We start from the raw sequence: 25,698 nt of genomic DNA, 5'->3' as shown, positions 1-25,698 counted from the left end.
TTTCCATGGTCAGATGCTGACAACTTTAGCAAACACAATTCAGATTTTCAAACACGTTGTACTTGAGATTAACTGTTCTTGTAATGAAGGAAGAGAACACCAGAATTCTTGTAACTGTGGTAGCTTACACATTATACTAAAAGATAGCTTTCTCACAGTGGCCTATGATATTTTTAAAAAACAGGAAATGGAAATCTAGTTAGGCTATATATTTTTAAAAAATATGTATTTACTTATTTGTTTTTAGAATGAGGGGAGGGGAGGAAGAAAGAAAGACAGGGAGAGGAAGATTGATGGGGTTGGGACCAAACCTGCAATCTAGTTATACGCCCTGACTGGGGATTGAATCTGCAACCTTTTGACTTGTGGGACAACACTCAACCAACTAAGCCACACCAGCTAGGGCTAGTTAGGCTATATTGATAAGTTGGTGCCATTAAAGACTTTAAATAGAGTGCTTCCAGGTTATTAAGAGAAAAAGAGATAATTGTCATAATCTTAATTCTGTGGTATGTAGCTAGAGATTGTAAAACAGATCTGATGTCTTCACGGTTTCAGGCAAGCAGATGTTTCATTGAGTAATTATTTCATTTAGTTGGGTACGAGGGCTTCTGCTTGCCATATAATAGTTTTCAGGGTAAGTAAGTCACCTCATTTAGTTCTTGCAGCTAGAAGAGCCATCTATTGTTCAGATGAAAGGGAACTGATAATGAAAATCTATTTGTAGTAGAGAAGCACAGTGACAATATGAAACCATTTAAAATGAGCCATGTTTTTTGATGTAGTTTTCTCATGAATTGCTGCTCACAGAGTTGAATTCTGATTTTAGAATATATTTTTTGACAATGAACAATTTGCCTTTGTTTTACAGATGGGCAACCAGTATAAAAATAGAAGTAGTGATTTCACAAGAATTTGCTGTGTTTGGTTGACATGTATTTGAACTAAGTTTCTTGGCTAGTTTTGGTATACAATGTATAAATTAAAAATGAATGAGTGAGCAAATGAATAGTGTTAAGCATTCATTAATAGCATATGCCAGATCATCAAAAAAAAAACATCAAAAAGCATCTAGAGAATAAGAGAAATATTTGCAAATAATATCTCTGATAAGGAGTTACTATTTGAAATATTTAAGAAACTCCTACAACTCAATAGAAAAACAAGCAAGCTGATTAAAAAGTGGGCAGAGGATCTGAATAGATATTTTTCCAAAGAACATACAGATTTCCAACAGATACATGAAAAAATGCTCAACATCACTAATCACCAGGAACATCACTAATCACCAGGGAAACGCAATGTAAAACCACAGTGATATATCACCTCATGCCAATTAGAATAACTATCATCAAAAAAGACAAGAGATAATGAGTATTGGCAAGGATATGGAGAAGAGGGAATACTTGTGCACTGTTTGTTGGTGACAATGTAAATTGGTGTGGCCACTATGGAAAATAATATGGAGGTTTCTCAAAAAAGTGAAACTACCATATGACCCAGCAATCCCACTTTGAGGTATGTATCTAAAGAAGATGAAAAGAGGATATCAAAGAGATACCTGCACTCTCGTGTTTATGGAAGCAGTATTTGCAATAGCAAAGCTATAAAAACAATGTAAGTGTCCCTCAAAAGATAAATGGATATAGAATATGTGATATATTTACAGTGAAATGTTATTCAGTCATAAGAAAGAAGGGAATCCTGCCATTTTCAATATGGATTGATCTGGAGGACATTATGAGAAGTGAAATAAGTCAGATGGAGATAGAAAAATATTGTATCATATCACATATGTAAAATCTAAAAAAATCCAAACTCATAGAAGCAGAGCAGAATGGTGCTTACCAGGGGTTGAGGAGAGGGGGGCAGGAATGAGAAGTTAGTCAAATGGTACACACTTTCATTTATAAGGTAAGTAAGTTTTGGGGGTGTAATATACAGCATGGTGATTTGAGTTAATGCTGTACTATATACTTGAAAGTTGCTAAGAGAACAGATCTTAAGTGTTCTGACCACAAAAAATAAATGGCAACCATGAGAGGTGATAGAGGTGTTAGTTAATGCTACAGTGGCAATCATGTGGCAATATGTGTAGCAAATCAACACTTTGTGCACCTTATACTTATAGAATTTAATATTTTAATTATATCCCAATAAAAACCAATAGGACTTTTAAAATATAAAAGTATGATAACTACAATTAAAAACAAAATAAGTGTTTTAAGGAACTGAAAATAGAATTAGTAAATGGAAGACTATGTGAAGAAATTACCCATAGTACAGCACAAGCCCTAAAAAGATTAAGAAATATATATAAAAGAAAGGGACAGTAAATATGTATCTAATTGCAATTTAAGGAGGAAAAAGAGAAAACTTGAGGGAGAGAAAAATGTAAAGTGATATGCATTTACATTATTTTATAATTGATTAAAGACATGAATTCTTAGATGCAGCCACCACAAGATGACTTAAACAGGATGAAGAAAGTGAACTCCATTATCTAATTGCTTTGGAGTGAATGTCCAAAGCACTGAAACAATGAGTGAATAAGATTGATCAGTGGGAAACACAATTAAGCACTTACAAAGACAAGAACTCTTCAAAATACTGGAAGAAAATAACTGGCAACTTAGAATTTATACCTAGATAAACTAACAATCAAATAAAATAAAAACAACATTTTCAGACAAATCAGAATCTACCAGCAGAGTTTTGCTGAAGTATCTTCTATAAGATATTACTTATGAAGAATAAAACTGAGTCTTATAAGAATTTTTAATGGGACTTTAAACCGACACAAACATAAATTGTCTATCATACATTAAAATTTTTTAAATGTCTAAGACTTTGCACCAAGAATAACTTAAATGTAAGTTTTAGACTGATAATTTTGTTATGGATCTGTGGAAATATTTATCCACAACAAAATTTCAATTTTTCTCATACTGCTGAAATCAGAAGTATATTTACCATTAACAAGAAGGCATTTATAAAACACGCCATGAAATATCTAAATCCTATGGTATTGTTCATGGTGTTTTTATAGGAAGACATCTGTCTAAAAGCATGGATAGGGGATGGAAAAAGATATTTCATGCAAATGGAAAAGAAAAAAAGTGTGGGTAGCAGTACTTATATCTGACAAAATAGATTTTACAGCAAAGGCTATAGTAAGAGATAAAGAACAGAACTACGTAATGATAAAGGGAACAGTCCAACAATAGGATATAATCCTAGTAAATATATGCATCCAGCATTGGAGCACCTAAATATGTAAAGCAAATCTTGATGGATGTAAAGGGAGAGATTGACAGAAATACAGTCATAGTTGGGAATTTTTACACACCATTAACCTCAGTGGATAGATCTTCCAAGCATAAAAATCAACAAGGAGGCAGCAGCCTTAAACGGTACAATACCAGGTATATCCAATCTTTTGGTGTTTCTGGGCCACACTGGAAGAAGAAGAGTTGTCTTGGGCCACACACTAAATACATTATGACATGTAATCACAAAACATCTCATAATGTTTTAAGTAAATTTACAATTTTGTGTTGGGTTGCATTCACAGCCATTGTGGGCCACATGCAGCCCGTGGGCGGCAGGTTGGGCATCCCTGTGACCAAATGGATTTAACTGATATCTTTAGAACATTTCACCCCAAAGCAGCAGACACACATACTTTTAAAGTGTGTGTGGAACATATTTAGGATAGACCACATGTTAGGACACAAAAAAAGTCTTAATAAATTTAAGAATTTTGAAATTGTATCAAGCATCTTCTCTAACCGTATTGCTATGAAACTAGAAATCAATTATAAGAAGCACACTGAAAAACACTCAAAGACATGGAAGCTAAATAATATTTTATTAAACAATGAAAGGGTCAACTATGAGATCAAGAAAGAAATCAAAGTCTACCTTGACACAAATGAAAATGAGGGCATAACAATCCATAATCTGTGGAGAAAGCTATCCTAAGAGGAAAATTCATAGCATTCCAGGCCTATCTCAAAAAATAAGAAAAAGCTCAGATAAACAATCTAACTTCACAGGTAGAGAAACTTCAAAAAGAACAACATACAAAGCCCAAAGTAAGTGGAAAGGAGGAAAAAATAAAGATTAGAGCAAAAATAAATGAAATAGAATTAAAAAAAAATAAATGATCAAAGAATCCAAGAACTGGTTCTTTGAAAAGCTAAACATGATTGACAAACCTTTAACCAGACTCATCAAGAAAAAAAGAGAAAGGACCCAAATAAATACAATCAGAAATGAAAGAGGAGAAATAACTACTGACACCAAAGAAATACAAAAGATTGTATGAAAATATTAAGAACAACTATATGCCAGTAAAGTAGACAATCTGGATGAAATGGATAAATTCCTAGAAACATACAATCTTCCAAAACTACATCAAGAAGAATCAGAGAATCTGAATAGACAGGTTACACCTAGTGAAACTGAAGTAGTAATCAAAACCTCCCAACAAACAAAAGCTCTGGACTTGATAGCTTCATAGGGGAATTTTACAAAACATTCTGAGAAGAACTAACATCTCTCCTTCTCAAACTATTTCATAAAATTCAAGAGGAGGGAAGGCTTCCAAACTCATTTTATGAGACCTTATTCTAATTCCAATACCAGATAAAGACACTACAAAAAGAGAAAATTATAGGCCAATATCTCTGATAAAAATAGATGCTAAATCCTCAACAAAATATTAGCAAACTGAATACAGCAATGCATCAAAAAAATCATACACCATGATCAAGTGGGATTTATTCCAGGAATGCAAGGTAGGTAAAACATTCACAAATCAATAAATGTGATTCACCACATAAGCAAAATGAAGGATAAAAACCACATGATCATATCAATAGATGCAGAAAAAGCATTTGATAAAATCCAGCATGCATTTATGATAAAAACTCTCAGCAAAGTGGGAACAGAGGGGGCATACCTAAACATAATAATGGCCATATATAACAAACTCACTGCCAGCATTATACTCAATAGGCAAAAACTACAAATGTTCCCCTTAAGATCAGGAACAAGACAGGGATGTCTGCTTTTACCTCTCTTATTCAACATAGTACTCGAAGTCCTAGCCACAACAATTAGACAAGAAGAAATAAATGGCATCCAAATTGGAAAGGAATTAGTAAAACGGTTTTTATTCACAAATGACATGATTCTGTACATAGAGAACCCCAAAGATTCCACCAAGAGTTTACTAGAACTGATAAATGAATTCAGCAAAGTATCTGGATACAAAATTTATATCCAGAAATCAGTTGCATTTTTATACACCAATAGTGAACTAACAGAAAAGGAAATAAAGAAAACAATCCCATTCACAATTGCTTCAAAAAGATCAAAATACTTAGGAATGAACCTAACCAAGGGTGTTAAATACCTGTACTTGGAAAATTATAAAACACTGAGAAAAGAAATTGAAAAAGATACAACACATACTGTGTTCATGCATAGGACGAATTAACATCATTAAAATGTCCATTCTACCTAAAAGCAATCTATAGATTCAACACACTTCCTATCAAGATTCCAATGGCATATTTAACAGAACTGTAACAAATATTTCAAAAATTTATATGGAACCACAAAAGTCCCTGGATAGCAACAGCGATCCTAAGAAAGAAGAACACAGTGGAGGAATCACACTACCTAATATCAAACTGTACCATAAGGCCATAGTAATCAAAGCAGCACAGTACTGGCATAATAACAGACACATAGATCAATGAAGAGAATAGAGAGCTCAGAAATAAACTTACACCTTTATAGTCAATTAGTACTTTACAGAGGAAGCAAGCACATAAATGGACTAAAGGTAGTTTATTCAATAATTGGTGTTGGGAAAATTGGACAGATAATGCAGAGCAATGAAACTAGACCAGTTGCTTATACCACACATGAGAATAAATTCAAAATGGATCAAAGACTTAAATGTTAGACCCCAAATCATAAAAATCATAGGAGAAACATGGGCAGCAAAATCTTGAACATTGCTGCCTGAAAAATTTTTTATCAGATATATCTCTCCAGGCAAGGGAAATAAAAGAAAAATAAACAAATGGGACTACATCAAATGAAAAGGTTTTTGTACAAGAAAGAAAATCATCAACAAAATAAAAATACAACCCACCAAATGGGAGAACATATTCACTAGTACATTTGATAAGGGGGTAATATCCAAAATTTATATAGTCCTTTCAAAACAACACCAAAAAAACAAACAACCCAATTAAAAAATGGGCAAAGGCCCTGAATAGACACTTCTCTAAAGGGGACATAGATGGCCAATAGACATAGGAAAAGATGCTCAACATCACTTATCATCAGAGAAAGGCAAATTAAAACCTCAATGAGATACCATCTCACACCTGTCAGAATGGCTATCATCAATAAACCAAAATACAAGTGCTGGTGAGGATATGGCAAAAGGGGAACCCTTTTGCACAGTTGGTGGGAATGCAGACTTGTGCAGCCTTTGTGGAAAGTAGTATGGACATATCTCAAAATATTAAAAATGGATCTTTCTTTTGACCCAGTGGTCACACTTCTGGGAATATATCTGAAGGAACCCAAAACACTATTTTGAAAGAACGTAAGCACCCCTGTGTTCACTGCAGCATTACTTACAGTTGCCAAAATATGGAAGCAGCCCAAGTGTCCTTCAATAGATGAGTGGATAAAACAACTACAGGACATTTACACAATGGAATACTACTTGGCCGTAAAAAATAAAAGTTTACCCTTTGCAATAGTATGGAATGACCTGGAGAACATTGTACTAAGTGAAATAAGCCAATCAGAGAAAAACAAATACCATATGGTTTCACTCATATGTGAAATCTAATGAACAAACTGAACTAATAAGCAGAATGAGGACAGAGTCATAGATGGAGAACAGATGACAGCTAGTTGGTGGGGGGGAAGGATAAGGGGTGGAGGGATTGAGCAAAAAGGAAAAAGGATCATGGACATGGACAACAGTGTAGTGATTATGGTGGGGGGGAGGATATAAGGGGACTAAAAGGTAATATAAAAATACAATAAAAAAATAAAAGCATGGATAGGTATCAAAGGTATATTATATTTAAAAGCAGCCTACACTATATACACTTTGAACACAATTTCCATGAAATATTACAGGGTTCATAACCCCAAAATATTAAGATTACTTATCTCTGGCAATGGAATTATGAATACCTTCAAATTGGTTTTTTGTGCATGAAAAGAAAATATTTTAAAATTATTTCTACACTAACTTTTGCTTTTGTACATATAATAAATACTATTAAAATAAATACTATTTTTGGCTATGAAAAAATATATAGCAGGTAAAGGTAATTTCACATATGGTATTTCAGTGAATCCACCCTGTAATACAGGTGTTACCATTTAACAACCTTTCCCCCTTTTTAATGGATGAGAAAATTAACTCTCAAAGTGATTAACTGACTTAGAGTAACATAAATGTCAAAGTTGATACTGGAAACAAGACCCAAATACTATTCTTTCCACAGTCAATCAAATTTAGTGACCGAAAAGACCTAAGAAGCATTTTTTTTTCTTTTTTTGCTTTATTTCATTTTTACTGAAGAGATTCTCACAGGTGGTACAGAGGGTGATAATTTGTAGTTGCTTTTCCACATGGCCGGCAGGGTGAAAATGAACATCACAAGCAGTCTTATAGGCCAACTTTTGCCTTGCCTTAGTGTAGGTGAGAACAATTGTTATTTGAAAACACTTGCTGCTGAAACAAATTGTCAAAATTGATTCCGAATCAATGGGCTGGCATTTCCTCGATAAAAGGTGTCCTGCTTCCAACTAGGAGGGAGGGTGATGGGGGCTGGATTAGGAAACAAAGATCTCTGCTGTTCAACCAGGAGCTGTGGAAAGGTTGGCTGAACCCACACATTCATTTGTTCTTCATTCATTCACACATTGACTCAATCATTCCAAACTACAAATAAACAAGAAACTTATTTCAAATAAAGGTCAAGCTAGCCTGCCAAATAGGACTCAAGTAAAGGTCAACCAGTCACTAAATGTGACTAACCCAAACGGGTTTATGCTCCAGGGCAGGTGAGTGGAAATGAAAGACTTGGAAATGACAGAGAGCACAGACAGTCAACAGTCGAGGGAAAAACACGACAGTCACAGGAGTCCCCTGAGTGGGGCCTGGTTCTAACATAAACCCTCACTGCAGTTGTGTGTTCCTCAGGGAGAGGGACGTGAGCCGGCTGAGAATGGGGCTGGGGACGTTGGGGGAGAGCGCAATTTGTGAAGAAAGGTTAACGTGTTAGAATTGTTCAGAATAAAGAGATTTCACACATTGGCTCTAATAGGTTTATTCTCTCCAGTAAACTTTCATTGAAACAAAAAATATGAAATTAAAATAAAATGAAATATCTTGTTTAAGACTTACGGCCATCCTATAGCATTATTATCTTTTTACACAACAGAGAATGGTAGTTAGAGACATTAACTAGGTTGGTCAAATATTCTTATGGACTTAAAGTACAGTTATTAGTACTTAATTACATACACTTTCCTACTGTCAGAAAGAGCTGTTAGCCTTTATTTCTTGAGAATCTCTTCAATTTGTAAACTCATCGATGGCAGGAAGGCATATATTTATACCTTTCTGCCTTACATATTTCAGGAAATTCAGAGATAAAAATACAGTTTGTTGTACAAAGACCTACTGATGAATTAATTGCAGGAAGACATCTCTACTAAAAGATTAAGTGAAAGGAAGGTGAGGGAAAGGAAAGTAACGGTTGAAATCACACAGCAGTCAGTGGCAAAACCTAGTGTGTCTTGATTGGCTCCAAAGCTCTTATGTTTTTGAAATCTACTATGCTTTCTTTGTAGGAGTCACAGAAGAGAATTCCCTCCAAGAGTTACTACTTAAAAACCCTACCATGGAAAGCAGGTGGAAAATTGAGATGTCTTAGCTATAAGTAACAGGTCAGGTAGCCCAGTTGTTTAGAACTTGGCTCCTCAGTTCAGATTGCTGGGGTTCAAATTCTAATTTAATCACCCTGCTAAGCCCTTGTTTAATTGCGTTATTGTTTCTACTAGGTTCTCCTTCCTTCCCGTGAGATGATTATCCTTTCCTAACAATATTATCATATTCCTGATATGAAATAATAGTAACAATAATAAAAGATTAAAATTAAACCCTGGTCAAATTCATTGATGATCCTGTGGCTTTTTTGTGTGTATGACTATGAATTCATGTTGAAAAAAGTCGTGATTAGGAAAAAAATGTTTAATAGTATATAGTTGTCATGTATCATTTTGCAAAAGTGATGATTATTAGGAAGAACTGTGTTAGCAATCATTGAGGTGTCTAATTAAGGGTGGTTATTTTGACTATTAAAACGACTGCATCATCTCCTGGCATTCCCTAGTAATATCTCCATCTAAAAATATTGCAGTACACCCCCATGCAGTATACTCCCAAATTAGTGCTTTTCAGACCAATAATGCAGTGTGTTCACATCTTAAGGTAATAGAGATTCATTTTTTTTTTAACCATAGTGGTTACTGGCTGTAACTATGGAATGCATTGTCATGGAAACCACATTCCCCCTTCTCTTCCCTTCCCCTTCACCTCAGGGCTATTATTGAGAGACAAGAATTAAGAGAAATTATTTTGTCAGATGCATATAAACAGATAACAAATACACACATAAGCACATAGGAATGTGAATGTGTGAGTACAGAGAGAGAGAGAGAACCAAGTGAACTCTCTTTGATTAAAGTTAAACAAAAGATCAAACAAAATAAATATACATTTTCTTTATATTTTTGTCATTTGGCTGTCTCAATCTAAACCAGCACAAACATTAAAATGGGAAATAACTTAAACATAGCAGCCTTTAATGCTGCCCTAGAATAGGAAGTCAGCCTTAGCTTGGGTAATTCATTAGGGAAAGACTGTGTTAGATATTATTGGAACACCACAATATAGAGCATACAATACTTTTGGGGTATTTGAAATCCAAATTATAGGCTAATGAATAAGGGAAATATTGTACAAGGCTTTTAGAATCCAGTCTCCCTTGGAAAAACAGCCATAATTATAGATGCTCTGTAGGTGGAAGTGCTCATACAATCACACATTTTGTGGTAACATAAAGGGATAAAATGCTAAGGGATACACTTAATCTGTGAATGTGACTTTAAGATTCCACAGAAAGCACCAGACCAGAGTTCTCCTTAAATGTGATCGACTGTGTTTAAACCACATATATTAGACCTCCTGAGCCCCAACAGCCCCTAGCTATGAACTTGACTGAAGCAATCTTGATTCCTAATAGAGAAACCAACTGGGTAAGGACTCTAACAGTGTAAGAATCCCAAAGCCAGAGGCACAGGCTACCCTCTTCAGTTAGAACCAGATTTGCCTCAACTTCCCTTAAGAGGTCTTGATTTTGTAGGCAGAACTCATAATCTCTTAGCAGGGACCCTAATTGGAATAGTAGATTCTTTGATAACCTCCTAAGCTAAGGAATGAGAATGTGGGGCTGGGGCTGAGAATTATTATTTTTTTAATTTTTTTAAACAAGCTCCCCAGGTAATTCTGATACAATCAAGTTTGGTTTTCATTAACTTGGGACAGGAGGATGGGATATTTTGAATATGGGCAAATAAAAAGTAGTTTATAGGGCAATACATTTGACTTGGTGGTTTGCAAGTCGTTTTGTTCTTTTGTTCTTACTGGAACTTTATAAAGCTGAAGAGTGTAGCGTCACTGGGGCTCCTATAAACTCAGCGTGCATATGGTCTGACATTATGGTGGAAATGCATCAGGAAAACTGGTTCTGGAAGAGTTTGCTATGGATGTTTAGGTCCGTTAGGTTGCTGCTGTATGCCAACATCCGAGTTCAATGCCCAATTAGAAAGATACTTTTGAAACTATCAGGTTCATGTGAATATGATAGGACTGACCCTTCTCAAATAAATCTGGAGACTTTGAAACTAGCTTCTGGAGAAGTATGTAATGTCTCCTGTGAAGTTGCTTTCAAACTCTCCTCCACCACTTTTCTTTGAACCTCACCTTCACGGCTTATCGATTGTGTGACTTGGGCAAATGATATAACCTTTAGGGCCTCAGTTTGCTCCTCTAAGAAAATGTGTCCAGTAACCTTTAAATCTCAGGCGAAGATATGAAATAAGCTGTGAAAGTCAAGGGCAGCTGCCAGGTACCACAGGAGCTTACCACAGAATGTGTTGTTTATTATGACAACTCTGTAAGCCAGAGGTTAATAGCTCCATTGACAGATAGGCAAACAGAAGCTCAGGCACTATAAGTGACTTACACCAAGTCACACTCATCACCAGAACCGGAGTCTGATTCCAAACACTGATTTCAAACCCTGCTATCTTTTCACCTGCTGTCTGTGAGGCATAGTGCCAGGCACTTAGGTGGCACCCAAAGATGTGCTAGTTTTATCCACTTTCTTGTCTGAACCCTTCCTATCATTTTTTTTCTTCAAAAAGCATTTTTGCAGCTGGGCCAGCCACATGCTGATAATTTTTGGTCTTTTGCAATTTTGACAATCTCACTTTAAGAAGAAAAGGAAAAACAAAACCAATAAAGCATCCACCAGCCTTGACATTCATACTTCCGGAACTAGTTAAATACTTCTGGGGCTTCTTGGAGCTTCTGAGACGTCAATATGGGGAGGGGGTGGACTCTTCCTTTGTGAGTTTGAAAAATGTTGTATCAAATAAAGCCTTGATTCCAAGGCTGAATCTACCACCCAGAGAGGGAGTAAGCTCTCTTCCTCAGAGGTCAAGGGCCCAGGGCCCCAGGGAAACCATTTCCAGCCCACTTCTACTTGCGGCCCCTTTGCAGGCCATCAGCCCAGGCACACCTTTGTCAGAGGGCCCAGAAGATGTGAGGGGCAGGGTTCCACGCACGCCTCAGGGATTCGGCCTTGGAGGTCGCCCATGCTCAGCCAGCAGCAGCAGAGGGGGCTGAGTGTGGTCCCTGGGTCCTGTCTGCGCGGAGAGCCTCAGCACATCCATCCCAGAGACTCCTAGGTGGCCCAGAGCGCACGGGCGGCTGGCAGGCTGGGCTAGGCTGGCCAACGCCACACTCCCTCCCTCTCCCGGCCCCTCCCTCCTACCCTACTGGCCCGGCCAGCGCTCCCCACGGTGACTCTGGATTGCTGCAAGCCACTGGCTTTTTACCAAATTCGGAGCTGCAGTATTTTTTTTTTCTTCACAGAATAATTTCAGCCCCCTTCAGCTTTCATGACAATCTTGTGTGACTGGGGCGAGTAGGCGGGCACATCCTTTTACATGCTAATACTGCCCCACCTCCTTTGAACCCTCCTCTAAGCGCCTGGCTTCCTTTTATTTTTATTTATTTATTTATTTATTTTAAATTTTACCTCCCCCAAATTCACCATAGAGGGGGAAACCCATCTTGGTTCTGTCCCTCCCCCCACGCATCATTCCCCAGGGAAGGGAGACCCCGAGACGCTTGGTACTTGCCCTCGGCGTTGCTTCTACCCCGGCGCTGAGATGGCTGCGCGGGGCGCAGGGGGCAGCAATCGAAGCGGCTGCCCGGTCTAGGCTGTCGCTCCACATGCCCGGCGAGCACTGTGTTCGCGTCCCCCAGCGAGCTGCCACTGCCGCAGCCCGAAAGGAATGTCCCCTGTTGTTAAGGACCCTGACTGTTTTACACCAATGATTTGCCACTGCAAAGTTGCTTGCACCAACAACACTTTGTCGTTGATGTTTGGATGCAAGGTAGGACGAGGTTCATGTCTTTTTAATGCATGCTGCCTCCCATGGGGGTGCGAACAGTTCTTTTGTTATTTGTTTATGTGTTTGCCTATCGGGAGAGTGACAGAAGCTACGACTTGCTGTGCTCTCTCCGGGAGCCGGCTGGGTTTGGGGGCCTGGAGAGTACACTGATTTTCTGGCATCCGATGTTGGGTTGATAACTCGGTCGTGACAGGACCGTGGTCTCTGATGTACAGAGACTCCAAGAGCAGATACGCTCGGAAAGGGGGCGCCTTAGGTTGCTCTCTGCTGGGGATCTCAGTGTACATTTAGTTAGTGACTGGGCTCCTGGCCGCTCATCTGCGAGCTCCGGAACTCATCGCAGGTTACCGCTGCCTGGAGCCCTGACCACACCACCCGCGATCAGACTGGGTTAACTGGGGTGGTAGACGTACTTGAGATGAAATTGAAAGTATCAGTTTGCAGTTTGGCACTTTTAAAGCTGAGGAGCTTATTCTTATTTTAGACAGAAAAAAATGGAGCTAGGCTCATGTTGCCCCCAATTATGTATTTTTCTCGGAGCTTATACAATCTACTTGAAATCAACACTCAGAAATTTTATCAGGAGGTGGCGCAGTTAGTGGAGTTTCTAGTGAATAACTGTCCCACCCCAGATTTTTGTAAAGGTGATTGGCATTACGAAGGTAATGGGGTTCGAAGGTTTTTGAAGCAGGTTACCATTCACTGCTCATTGTTTGAAACTTTTTTTAGTGAACTTGATAATGTACCCCTGAAAAAAGGTGCATAGAACTTGGCATTTGAGCACTCAGAGCCCATGAATCCTGTGAACACATGACCCCTTACTCTTAGGTACACGCCTTCATTTCTTGTCCTTGTGAAAAGCTGGTTTGTATAAAACAGTTTTGTGGCCACTTTGTTGACTCTAAGGACAGAGCATCATCTGAAATAACTAAAAATTCACACTCATAAGTGAATAATCACATGATCCCTGTTGTACTGAAACACAACAGGAGCGACCGGATTGGACAGCTGACAAGCGTATTAGGCAGTAAAAGTTAATGAAACGTACGCATTCAACTTCATGGATAGTGCCCATAGGGAGTGTAGGTTTAACGAGAAAATTGAGAGTCAGGACTGTGAGTCTTATCCTATGGCTATAGCATCTTGTCTCTTTTCTGAGCCTCGTGTTTTAGTCTATAAATTGAGAGGTGTAGATGAGATGATCTGCTGGAGCTCTAATATTCTCCAGTGCCATCTTTCATAAAATCATTTAATGGTGAAGTTACTGACAGAGATTTAGGTATTTTACTCAGTACGATAGGCTGCACCTTCAAGTCGGTTTTTAAAAAATAGTGACTATACTAAAGAGTAGAGTAGCTAGACTCCTTTCAGAACCCGTGAAAAGGTCTTAGAGTTGTTGAGGTTTGTGTATTCGCCAGGTCAGGAAGATGTATGTGAATGAACATCACCGATAACTAACTTGTTAGCTCCTCTCAGGCGAGCAGCCATCCTCCCTCCATGCTTCTGTCCATTCTATTCGTATTTATGACAGCACCTTAGCAATGTCTACTGTTTAAAATCCATTCCCGTAACCTTAAAGTGCTTTTCAGTGCTAAATGATTATTAATATAAGTGAATTATTTCCCAAGGGAAATTAAACACAAATTGATAATCAAATAAAATGTTAGTGTGGAGAATGTTGGTAAATATGCATTCAACCCTTAAAGCTCATTTTCAAAGAGGTTTCATTTATGTTGTTAAGTTTTCCCATGATTTCCAGATCATTGGAAAGAGGTGGTATAACTACAAGCTCACTTTTTTTTTTTTAAGGCTGGTGCATTACGTTAGTTGAACTTTCTTTTATGTTCTCTTCCTTTTGGTGTTCTGGTTTCACAAAGTCAGTTTGTGAGCCGGAACCATGCCAATGGACTGAAACGCCCAATCATGGGTCCTGGCAGACATCATTCTTTGGAAAATAAATCAGGCCTCTGAAAATAAAGTAACACTTTCAGAAGGTCTATCCCATTTCATGTTTCCAAGCATTTAAATAAGATAATTCCTATATAATGAAATTGGTAATCATATTATCACTATACTGAATGGTTGGTTTATTAGAGACTGGTTAATGTAAGGCTCCCACCTTGGAATCTTAGATATGAAGAGAATAATAAAGCCTTCTATTCTAGCTTTTCTTTAGTGAAATTCTTCAACACCATTTGGCAGATGACAACAGACAATAATTGTGTGTCATATAGGCTTGGATTTCAAAACTAGTTGTAGCACTTAATAGATATATGATTTCTCTGAGGTTTCAGTTTCCTCATAGGTAGAATGGCCACAGTAGAATATCTATGGCATTACATATTACAATGTCATTGCAAAAAATACAATTTCAATAAGTGTGCATTCATCAAACAATTAATACTTTTATATGGCCTCAGTTATTTTCATAGCTCCATTAAGGGAGCCCATCACTTCCAGGAGGAACTTTTTTAATTGTTAAGATAATTATTTTGATAAATTGTTAACTTTTATTGTGAGCTTGATCATTATTTCACTTAAAGTTATTTTTCTCTATGCTGAGTGTTTTCATAAAATGTAAAAAAATTACATATTGGTAGAACATTTGCAAAACAAAGCGGATTTATGAAAATTAATGAAAACCTGATACCAATGTTCCATTCAGTCAGCAAATATTCATTGAGCAACCAATGAGTGCTGGACACTGGAGATGTGGCAATATACAGCTCTTATCTGCCATGGTCTCAAAGTCGAATGATGTTGTAGATGACTCTATTAATCACAATATTGATTTAAGGAAAAATATAAAATATGTATTTTAGTTGAATCTTTGAGCAATGGAAGTGGAATTTAAATAATTATTGGGGAAAAAAAAACCCTGATGAAGACATAGCTGTCAATTTGGAGCCTCCAAAAATGTGTGGTTTCCAGTTTTATCTAGTAAGTTTGAAACTAAAATGATTAGGATGGCTATTTATTTGTCTCTCCTGGAAGATATTTAGCATGGCAAAGTGTAAAACCATGTTTGTGCACAGGCCAGACTTTGTTAGTTTCCAAAAAACCCTCTTAAACTGTTTGTTTCTATTATTCCAAAACCTAATAATGGCTTGAAGGGTAATAATGGCTTTAATGGCTGAGTAACTTGAGCTTTGAAGGTAGAAACCCCAAATAATTTTATTTTGTCACTTTGGAATCTCCAGCCCCATCCAGCTCCCCCTTTGCTCTATCCTGACATTCAGTTTAGTTAATGGACTGTAAAACTTATGACTATATACTTCAAGCATCTTTCTATGTTAGACTCCTTCCCAGGCACTGTGATAGGCATTAACTATACAAGTGTAAGTATGACACCATTCTTTTCCTTCAGGAATTACAAGTCTATTAAGGGAGATAATTCCACTTCCTTCTCTAAAATACAAAACACTCACAGACCTCCTTGACCTTAAAGTCTCATAGGGGAAGAAGAGTTTGTTGTTCAAAAAAGAATTTTCCTATTATATCAGTCCTCTTCCTGTCCCAGTCCATATGCCATTACCAAAATATGCTGGTTCAGGAAGGGACTTTCCACGGAGAAAGGGGCCTTCTGAAAGGCTTTACCCCTCTTGGTTATTTTTGTGTCATCTGAAAATAGACATTTGCTTTACTTTTCTTACTGTTTTCTCCACCTGCAAAAATTCAACCTCTGAATATAATTCCATGGCCAAGCCTATGTATTTTCCCTCTTTCTTTATCTTGCCCATAGCTGTATTACAAGGGTCAGCAGCTCCTATGAGTCCCCTTCCCTTCACTCTCTCCTTTCCGGCCATCACTTCTGAGGCAAAACAAACAAACAAAACAAAACATGGAATATTTGTTATTTCCACTAATATTCTAAGAGTTTTTTAAGTGTAATGTTCTCTATAATTATTCCTTTGCTCTTTTTTTAACTTAAAAAAAGATGCCATTGAAATATGGTTCATACCTTAGGGAACTTCCTCCCCGATCCTGGTAGCCATTTGTTAACATAACAGCTCAGCTGAATCAAATCATCAAGCTCCTAGGCCACATCGGGTGCCTTTAATATCCTGCTTGATGGATTAGGAGAAGGAAAAGTTCTTGAAAATTCTGTAGAGTCCTGGAACCTGTTTTTTTACCCCTGGGAATGTGTAGACATTGCATTAGCTGCCTCACCTCTCAATGGAAAGGAATCATCTGGTAGAAAGCAAACTTCCTCCCATCTGTATGGTGACTCCCCAAAGAAATAAGAGTGAGAATGACAAAGAGGTAAAAATGGAAGAAAATAGGGAAAAAGAGGAGGGGATTGATAGGTGAAAGGGAAGGGGAAAAAAGAATTTAGCTTGATTAAACATCTTTAAAAGCTAGACATATTCTAGGTGCTTTATAAGTGTTTTTTCTTTTCATCTCCATATTATCAGGAAAACAGGGAAAGGTGGGGCACAGGGAAAGGAAGGATGATAGGAGGGTGAAGAGATCTCAGGAAAGAGGAGGAAGAGGAAAGGGAAGTGGGCAGTCGAATCCCAACCTCCAGAGGGTGCTTTCTATCTCCCAGTATCAAAGTGCCTGTCAGCACCTCTCTGGTGGACAGTTCCCTGAAACCCTGCGGCAGTATCCAATCTCTCTCAGATCTCCTTTTCTTGGTAGACAGTCTCCATAGTGAAGTGGTTTGCTTGCTTATTTGTTTATTTATACATAGCCAACTTTGTTATAGGGGCAGTGGTCCCAGAGGATTCACTTATCGATATATCACCATGTGTGCTTTTGTCATTGATAGGACAGTTTTTCTCTAAGTGAATATTTTTAATATTGCCAATGTTTGACTATTTTGGTGTTCTTTGTTTTTATTTTAAAGTAATACATGCTCATTGGAATAAGTTTTAAAGAACATAAATCAAAAATAGAACACATTTTAGAAAGTATTATTGTCCCAAAAGACTGGAGGTAAAAACTGTCAATATTTTAGTGTCTATTATCCTGGTAGTATTTTGTTATTGTTGGTCTACATATAATGTATTTTTTAAATGTAGTTTCAATCACATGGAGTTTGCTTTTGAGTGTTTGCAGATTGTATTAGGATTTGTGTATATGTTTTAATTGCTGTATAACATAACCGTCCTTATTTTTGGATATGTAGATATTTTTACCCAAATTTTCTACTATCAAGAGTAAAATAAAATATATAACTTGGAGAATAAGCATTCTTTGTATTTGACATTATTTCCTTTGGATAGCCTAGAATAAATAGAATTACTAAGACATATCTTTTAAATATTTTTAAACTGTCGATTATGAGTATTGCTACATTTATTTTAAAGATGCCTGTATAAATTTGCAGTGCCACAGATTACTTTATATGTCATAATACTCTCCAGCTTTAAATAGTTTTTTTCTACTTTATGGATTTATAAATAGCAGCTAATTAGTTTGTTATCCTGTGAATAAGGTTAAGATTTTATTAGGCTTTAATAGGAGTTCCATGACTATATTGGTGTGTCCAACTTTAAAAATATCTAATATTTTTAAAAATCCAGTTGTTTATGTTCAACATGGGTGCCTTAAGGTAACAGCTGTGTACATTGCCAAGACATAAGTCCTATCCCAACACATACACATTAACCTGCTTCCACATGCCAGATACTGTTCCACATGCTCTACAAATGTTAATTCACCTAATTATCACAATAACCTTTACAGTTGGGTATAATACTTACCTCCAGCTTAGAGATAGGGCAACTGAGGCATATAGAAGTTACGTAACTTACCTAAAGTCATACAGCTTTTAAGTAGCAAAGCCAAAAATGGAGCCCAAGCAGCTTTTATCTAGAGCCTACACTCATTTCCAGAATTAACTGTAGGGCTCTTTCAAATAGCAACTTCCTATGAGTGCCTTTAAGTTGGGAGTCATTTTGCAAAAAATTAATTTTACATACCTTTCTGGGAATAAACATAAATTTGAATGTAGGGCACTCCTGTCAGAGGACTCAGCCTTATTGTAAAAAAAATCTTTAAGGGGAGTTTGATCTAATACATCCTTTTCTATAGTACTAATTCACTCATTTACCAAATAAGATTATTAAACTATATAGAGAGGAGATGACTTTCTAAAAGCACACAACAACTCACAGAGCCATAGCTGGAACCAGATCTCCTAATTTCTAACAGTGTTGTTTTTCTATGCCATGGTCTCTAATTATGAAGTAGAAGTTAAAAATCAAGGTGAGAGAAGAGAAACTGACAAGACTTACCTGCAAAAAACAGGAAAAATAACACCTTGATTACAGCACTGTTGTAAGAATTAAGTGATGTAACACATATGAAAACACTTAGCACAATGCCTGGAATGTGGTAAATATTCAGCACATATTTCTGTCTCCCATTTTATTAAAGCCACTCTGCAAACTGGTGACAAGGTGGAGATTGTGGATAGTCAACTGAACACTGCTCTTCAGTAAGCACAATGAAATTCATCCATCAGTAAGTGAGATATACTTTAGCCCACCCAAACATTATTAAAATGCTTTTATGCAACAAAAAGCAGAATCTAACAGTTTACATAATTCACACACACACAAAACTCCTAGATTAAATCTGACCCAGAAAGAGAAAATGAAAAATGAGCTAATGAGTGAAACAAGTGCTGAGTGTCTCAAAGAAGCAGGTTGCATAGGGCTTGTGTCCCATTTGACAAAGTACACTTGCCAGTTCAAGGTCCTTTTCACATTTTACTTTTAATAGTAAAGAAAATCAGGGGAAGAGTGGACAGCCCAAATATCAAAAGATAAGGAGGGTTAAATGTTGTACAGTCACTGAAGCATGTTCACAAGAAAGAACGTAGAGTCACAGCTGCCAGGATCTTGAAAAACCTCAGATCTGTCATGAAGCCTTTTGCCTTGTACCCATGAATACCCAGGTAAAGTTCCAAAGTTCTTATGATAAAATATCCCAAATCCCTCCTGAATTAAATTACCTCTGCATGCCCATGATATCCAATACTTAATGATTAAATCTTAATTATGATATTCACTTGTAAATTTGTTTACTGATTCTATTTGTTCACCGAAACTGTGAGGTCCTTAGGGTCAGGCAATATCATATTCATTTAATACAGTGCCTAAAAGACCGAGTAAATAGACCTGTGTCTGTTCCATAAAAGGCAATCAGTAATATTTGTTGAATGAATAAATGAATTATACAGGTGTTAATAAACGTTTGCTGAATGAATTACTGAAAAAATAAATAGTGTGTATTTTGTTATAGTTCATTTGTAATTTTCCTTTAGTGGTTTGCCTCAGAGTTTTTTGTGCATTACTCAGTGTTTTACCTTGGTATGATAGTTAATTTTATGTATGAACTTGATTGGGTTAGGGGGTGCCCAGGCACTTGGGTAAATGTTATCTTGGGGGCTGTGAGGGTGTTTCTGGATGAGATTAACATTTGAATCGTTAGATTTAGTGAAGCCAACAGCTCTCCTTAAAGTGGGTGGGCCTCATCCAATCAGTTAAGACATAAATAGAACAAGCAAGCTGAATAAGAAGGACTCCTGCCTGATTGGTTTGACCTGGGATATTAATCTTTTCTGGTCTTACATCTCAAACTGAAACATCAACCCTTCTTAGGCCTTGGGCTTGCTGGTCTTCAGAATGGAATTTATAGTGTCAGCTCTCCTACTTCTCAGGCTTTCAGACATGTAGGCTCTCCAAGGTCTCCAGCTTGCTAACGGCAGCTTTTGGACTTCTCAGCCTCCATAAGTGCATAAGCCAAATCCTTATAATAAATCTTTTTGTCTCTCTGGAAAACCCTGACTAATATATTTGATACCCACTAGAATAATATGCCTAGACATGTCATCACTAGTAAATTATCCTTGTCTAGTAAGTTATAGAGGAACTAAAAGATTAGAAATACAATTGAATTTTCATGCCATGGATATCTTGTTGCAGGGTATTGTAGATTGTTTTCTCTAGGAGGTCATGAATTTATTTAATTATAAATCACAGATTATAACTCAATGCTACTTTAATGACTTTTCCATTATAAGGTTGACGAGAACATTCATGGAATGTTCTCGTCAGCCTTATAATCACAGTGTACATTGAAGTGATGATAAAGTATTCAATAATAATTTTTCTTATGAAAATTTAAATGATTAAGTGAAATGGAATAAGAATATGGCCCTAAATTATGGTTTCTGGGAATCTCCTAAATAATCTAGTATTTTTTTAAACATCATGTGCATGTGTGGAATTTCTAATATAAATCATATTATTGATGGTATCCTATTCCATTATCTTTATTAAATTTTTGTCAAATTTCTGAGGTGTTTTAGGTCATTTTATTTGATGAGCGAGCCCACTAAAAACAGTCATAATCTGTAAATTGCTGTTCCAATGCATTCTAATTTTTTTAACATTCACATTATAGTTAAACCACCCAAGGATTAATATCACTGCATTATATCTCAAATAATAATAGCATTAAATAATGATTAATGATATTACTTCAATAAGATCTCAAATAATGTGGCAGCTGCTACCAAGTCAGTTGGCTTGTTATCTAAAGGTAGGAGGCTGACTCTGTCCATTTGGAGCCATGTGTGCTTGGCAAACATCTCTATTTGGGGGATGGTAGTGCACTGAACGAATCCCCAGGGAGGGACCACATCTGATTGTGTTTGAGTTACCGTGAGGTGCCTGCCCACAAAAAGATATAGTCCCTCTCTTGGGATTCTTTCATTTTGGCTAGTGTGCCAGCACTAAGAAATACACGTGGAAAAAAACAGCAAACAGGGCAGGTTAGTGCTCACCATGTACAAGTTTCTAAGGTCTTTATACGCATGAACTTACACACCATCCAAAATAGCTCCATGAAGGGAGCCATTATTTTCTATGTGATACCATCTCTTCATATGTACAACTAATATCAAGTGAAATGAAGATCCTCAAAATAGTTCATATTTTAAAAGCAGTCTCAATATATTGGAAATCCCTGCTACAGTCAATGAGAGGACAAAGGAATCGATGATGGCTGCTTTAAAAAAAAAACAAGTGTATTTAAAGAAGGCTTCGTGGAGATAACTGAAATTAACCTGGTCTTTTCATAGGTCAGAAAGAAAAAAGGGGTTTGGTTTTGGACTCAAGTCTCCTGTTGATATCTATGATCCACTGCTTCTTTGCCAGTGTTGAAAGAATATGGTATAAGAAAATAGGGGCAGGACATTGAAGGTATACCTTCTTGGATGGAAAAAGGAAAAAAGAAAGGAGGTAGAGGGGGAGAAAGTGTGAGATCATACCCTATCATACCATCTGGATGAAGCAGACAGATGCCCTTGGTGAGTTGTAAGCCTCAATGTGATCTTGGGTAGGCAGAGACGGAGCAGGAAGCAGGTTCTGAGGGTAGAGGTTGATATTAAAAGGTGTTATGTGGCCGGGCCATTGCTCTGGAATATTGGGGAAGCTCTCTTTTCTGAGTTTTGATTTCCTCATCTGCACAATGGAGGTAGATTTAGTTGGCTTGTTATACTAACCAAAAAAGAAAACAGTCCTGCATGGCGGGTAGTAGATGTTAAACAGATATTAGTAGTTTTCTCCCTCTCACTCACTCAGATACAGTGCATTCCCATTTTGCTTTTGTTTATGTTAGCGTAGTATGAAATAGCATAGAAAGAGGCCTTTTCACTTTTACATCTAAGATTCAGGAATGGAAAAAAAAAGTTTACTCTGTGAACCAGATCAGATATTAGCTATGTTCCACCTACCTTTACTGAATATTCAGTGTGCCATCATTTTGCTAGGAAGATCTTTTTTATAATTCCTAGCAGATTATTAATATATCCCATTTTATCTTATTTGAAGTAATGCTGGCATAACACTCCCACCAAGACTTTATCTCAGAAAGTCTGAGAAAATGCTCCCAACCCCCTGCCAAAGTACAGTGAGCACAGTATCCTGTGAGCATGGATTCAGTGCTGTGTATGCTGTTACAGCTGTTACAGGAGGTACTCATTCCTGAATGTATTAAAATGTTAACCTTTTCTTAACATATGCTGCTGAGAAAAGTTTGTTTTACATATCAGAAAAAAATCTTGTTTTCTTTATTTAAAATACCTACCTTATGATTTCACTCTATGTGGAATCTAATGAACAAATGGAACTAACAAGGAAAATGGGGACAGACTCAGAGATGGAGAGCAGGATGGCACTGGGGGCAAGGGTGGTTAGAGGGTTGAGGGACTGAGCAAAAATGGAAAAGGACTCATGGGCATGGATAACAGTGTGGTGATTGCTGGGGGGGAGGGGTAATAAGGGGACTAGATGGTAATGGAAAAAATATTAAATTTAAAAAAGAAAAAGACCAAATGACCATCAGAAGGAAATGCTCCTTGGGATTCTGCAGCCTGCCTAATTCCCAAATAAAACTTTCTCGAGTTCTTTAAAATGTAAACATTTTCTCTCTGTGCTTGAGCCTTGTGCACTGCCTTTTGCTGGAGCTATTTCCCCAGCAAATTGCTATGATTGGTCTCTCAACCCAGAGGGAAGAAAAAGGTTTTATAATGAAAATGCTGACAGGTTCTTATCTACAGAAGTATTAGTAGGGACGCTATGATCTCATTTATTGTCGAAACCGGATGCCTGTTTTGGCTGAAGGGAGATCAAGCATGGTCCAGAGCTCTGGGGTGTTGAATTTTATCTTGAAAAGTTTGCAAAGAAAAAAAATAATTGTAGGGAAATAGGAAACCAGGCTATGCAAACTGCACCGTTGTTCTTCTGGTAAACACTGAATTTCAGTGAGGTTCTCAGATGAAGGTGGTTGGAGGGTTTAAGAGGCTGCAAATGGGATTGTGTGTTTGCTTGCTGCATGCAGGGCTAACCTCTTTGTAAAGTTTTGATCTGACTATTTAGAAAAAAAGAATTTTTAATATTGATCTTACTCATATTTTAAAGTAATGGGCATCATTACCATATGGATGGCATTTTGAAGTTAGTTATCTTTTGTCCCTTAATACAACTCTATGAAGTAGGTATTTTACAGATGAGTAAAACTAAAGTACGCTGAGTTTAAAATTCTCTTCACTAGAGATGTTCGAGTATCAGGCCGAAGATTCTTTCTTCCATGGTATTATTGGGTGATCAAATAACTAGATAGGGCTAGACTGGATGTTTTTTAAAAGTTTTTTTCATATTGATGTTTTCTAAACGACAGTATACCTTGCCCAAAGTTAGAGTGTGTTGTAGTGGGATTAGGGTTTAAGCTCAGGGTTCTGACTCTAAGTCCTAGGGAAGCCTCCCTTCTCCTTGTTTGCCTCTCCCTAACCATTTCCTAGGGTGTGACCACATGTCCAAAGCAATCCACCAAGATACTTCCAGGATCCTGCTAAGAACAGAGGGCGGAAATGTGATCTGAATGTTTCAAGATTCAATGTGAATTGAATCTTGAAGGACTGAGGGAGCACAGTGTAGGGGCTCATCAAATGTGTATCACATCAAATAGTAATGCACCCGTCCAATGAAACCATAAACATTTCAGACAGTAAGGGCAGAAGTTGAGTTGAATGACTTTGAGTTATTGGCCCCATCTTTCCTATGCTTTCTAACCTCTTACAGGTAGCCCCTGGCCTAGAAACACAATGTTTTCTGTGTCCCTAATAGCAAAGAGTGCATGTATAATAGACCAGATGAAGGCACTGTTGGCTTTCTCTGTCATTCTTTTATATCCCACTTTAGGTGTCTAGGACCAGGGTGTAACCTTCTTACTTCCAGTCAAATCAGTTTTACGTACAACTTCATCAACAGTTATTCATACGTTCAGCGTTAGGCCAAGAAACACCATAAGGTTTTTTTTATATGCCGAGCCCTTCTACTTCTGCCCCAAGGATTTGTGGTCCCAAATATATCTTTGAAAAGTGAAAATCTTCATCTCTGTGTAAAGATGGTCTAGGTGTACAATTTCTGAGCTCTAGGAGAGCAGGGAAAATTTGGTTTAAACTTGATTTTAGATGAACCAGCTTTTTACTAACAAAAGCAAAATTTAGGTGTTTGCTTATGTAATTATATTTGTAGGCCTAGCAAATTTTGGATGTTGTCAGATCACATGCATATTTTTTGTTCCATTCATATGGGCTCATGAAGGTAACTCCTGAGATTTCTGATTTAAAAGGGCAACTCAAATGTATTATCATACTCTAGTACATTGTGCAATTTTGGATGAACATTTGGCATTGGCATATGTCTTCTCTAGATACATATTTAGAGAAGAGATCCAAATGGCAAACCCTAGGTTTCTTTTGCAGTTATTGGTTAATTTGTGCCCTTTACATTTAATCGATGATATTTTATTTCACTTAATTTCTTTCTGAAACAGTTTAGGAAATCTGTGCAGCAACTTCAACTTAAATTGAAGTTGAATTTAAATGCAATTATTAACACATTGAGAGATACTGGTTGAAAGAAAATGAAGGGATTAGAAAAAGACTATATTTGCATGACCCGTGGACAAGAACAATGGTGTAGGGATTGACAGTGGGGATGGGTGGGGGGAGGGAATGGGGTAAAGGGGAAAAATTGGGACAATTATAGTGGTGTAAACAATAATAAACAAACAAATAAATAAAAATAATGAGTAAACATATAGGTTTACAAAGGTTCCGTTTTCTTTATTTATTTTGTATTTTTAATTATTTTATTTTTTCACATTTTTTATTGTTGTTCAAGTATAGTTGTTTCCATTTTTCCCCCACCACTCTCCCCACCCCAGCCATCCCCACTTCCCACCCTTGATCCTGCCCACCTTTGGTTTTGTCCATGTGTCCTTCATACATGTTCCTGAAGACTAGGTACATATCAAGATTACTTCCTGTCTGGAAAAGCAGATCTGCCACAA

At 37.1% G+C, this 25,698-nt stretch overlaps 1 protein-coding gene across 7 annotated transcripts in view; it reads left to right on the top strand.

The window, feature by feature from the left end:
* DLG2 (discs large MAGUK scaffold protein 2) overlaps positions 1–25,698 on the top strand; it is a 1,324,826-nt gene that overhangs the window by 178,073 nt on the left and 1,121,055 nt on the right. For 2 of the 7 annotated variants that reach the window (XM_053925675.2, XM_053925674.2), the window contains exon 1: positions 12,516–12,807. The exons of 3 other annotated variants lie outside the window; for them this stretch is intronic. In XM_053925675.2, the coding sequence (XP_053781650.1) occupies positions 12,706–12,807 (102 nt within the window). In that variant the 5' untranslated portion in view covers positions 12,516–12,705. Of the gene's footprint in view, positions 1–12,513; positions 12,808–25,698 lie in introns of those variants that run through there. 2 more of the 7 variants (XM_053925670.2, XM_053925672.2) reach the window with 2 other exon arrangements.

Source organism: Desmodus rotundus, chromosome 5 (genome assembly GCF_022682495.2).
Source record: "Desmodus rotundus isolate HL8 chromosome 5, HLdesRot8A.1, whole genome shotgun sequence".
Taxonomy (NCBI): Eukaryota; Metazoa; Chordata; class Mammalia; order Chiroptera; family Phyllostomidae; genus Desmodus; species Desmodus rotundus.
Note: the sequence above shows the minus strand (reverse complement) of the source record. Positions and strands in the feature narration are given on the sequence as shown.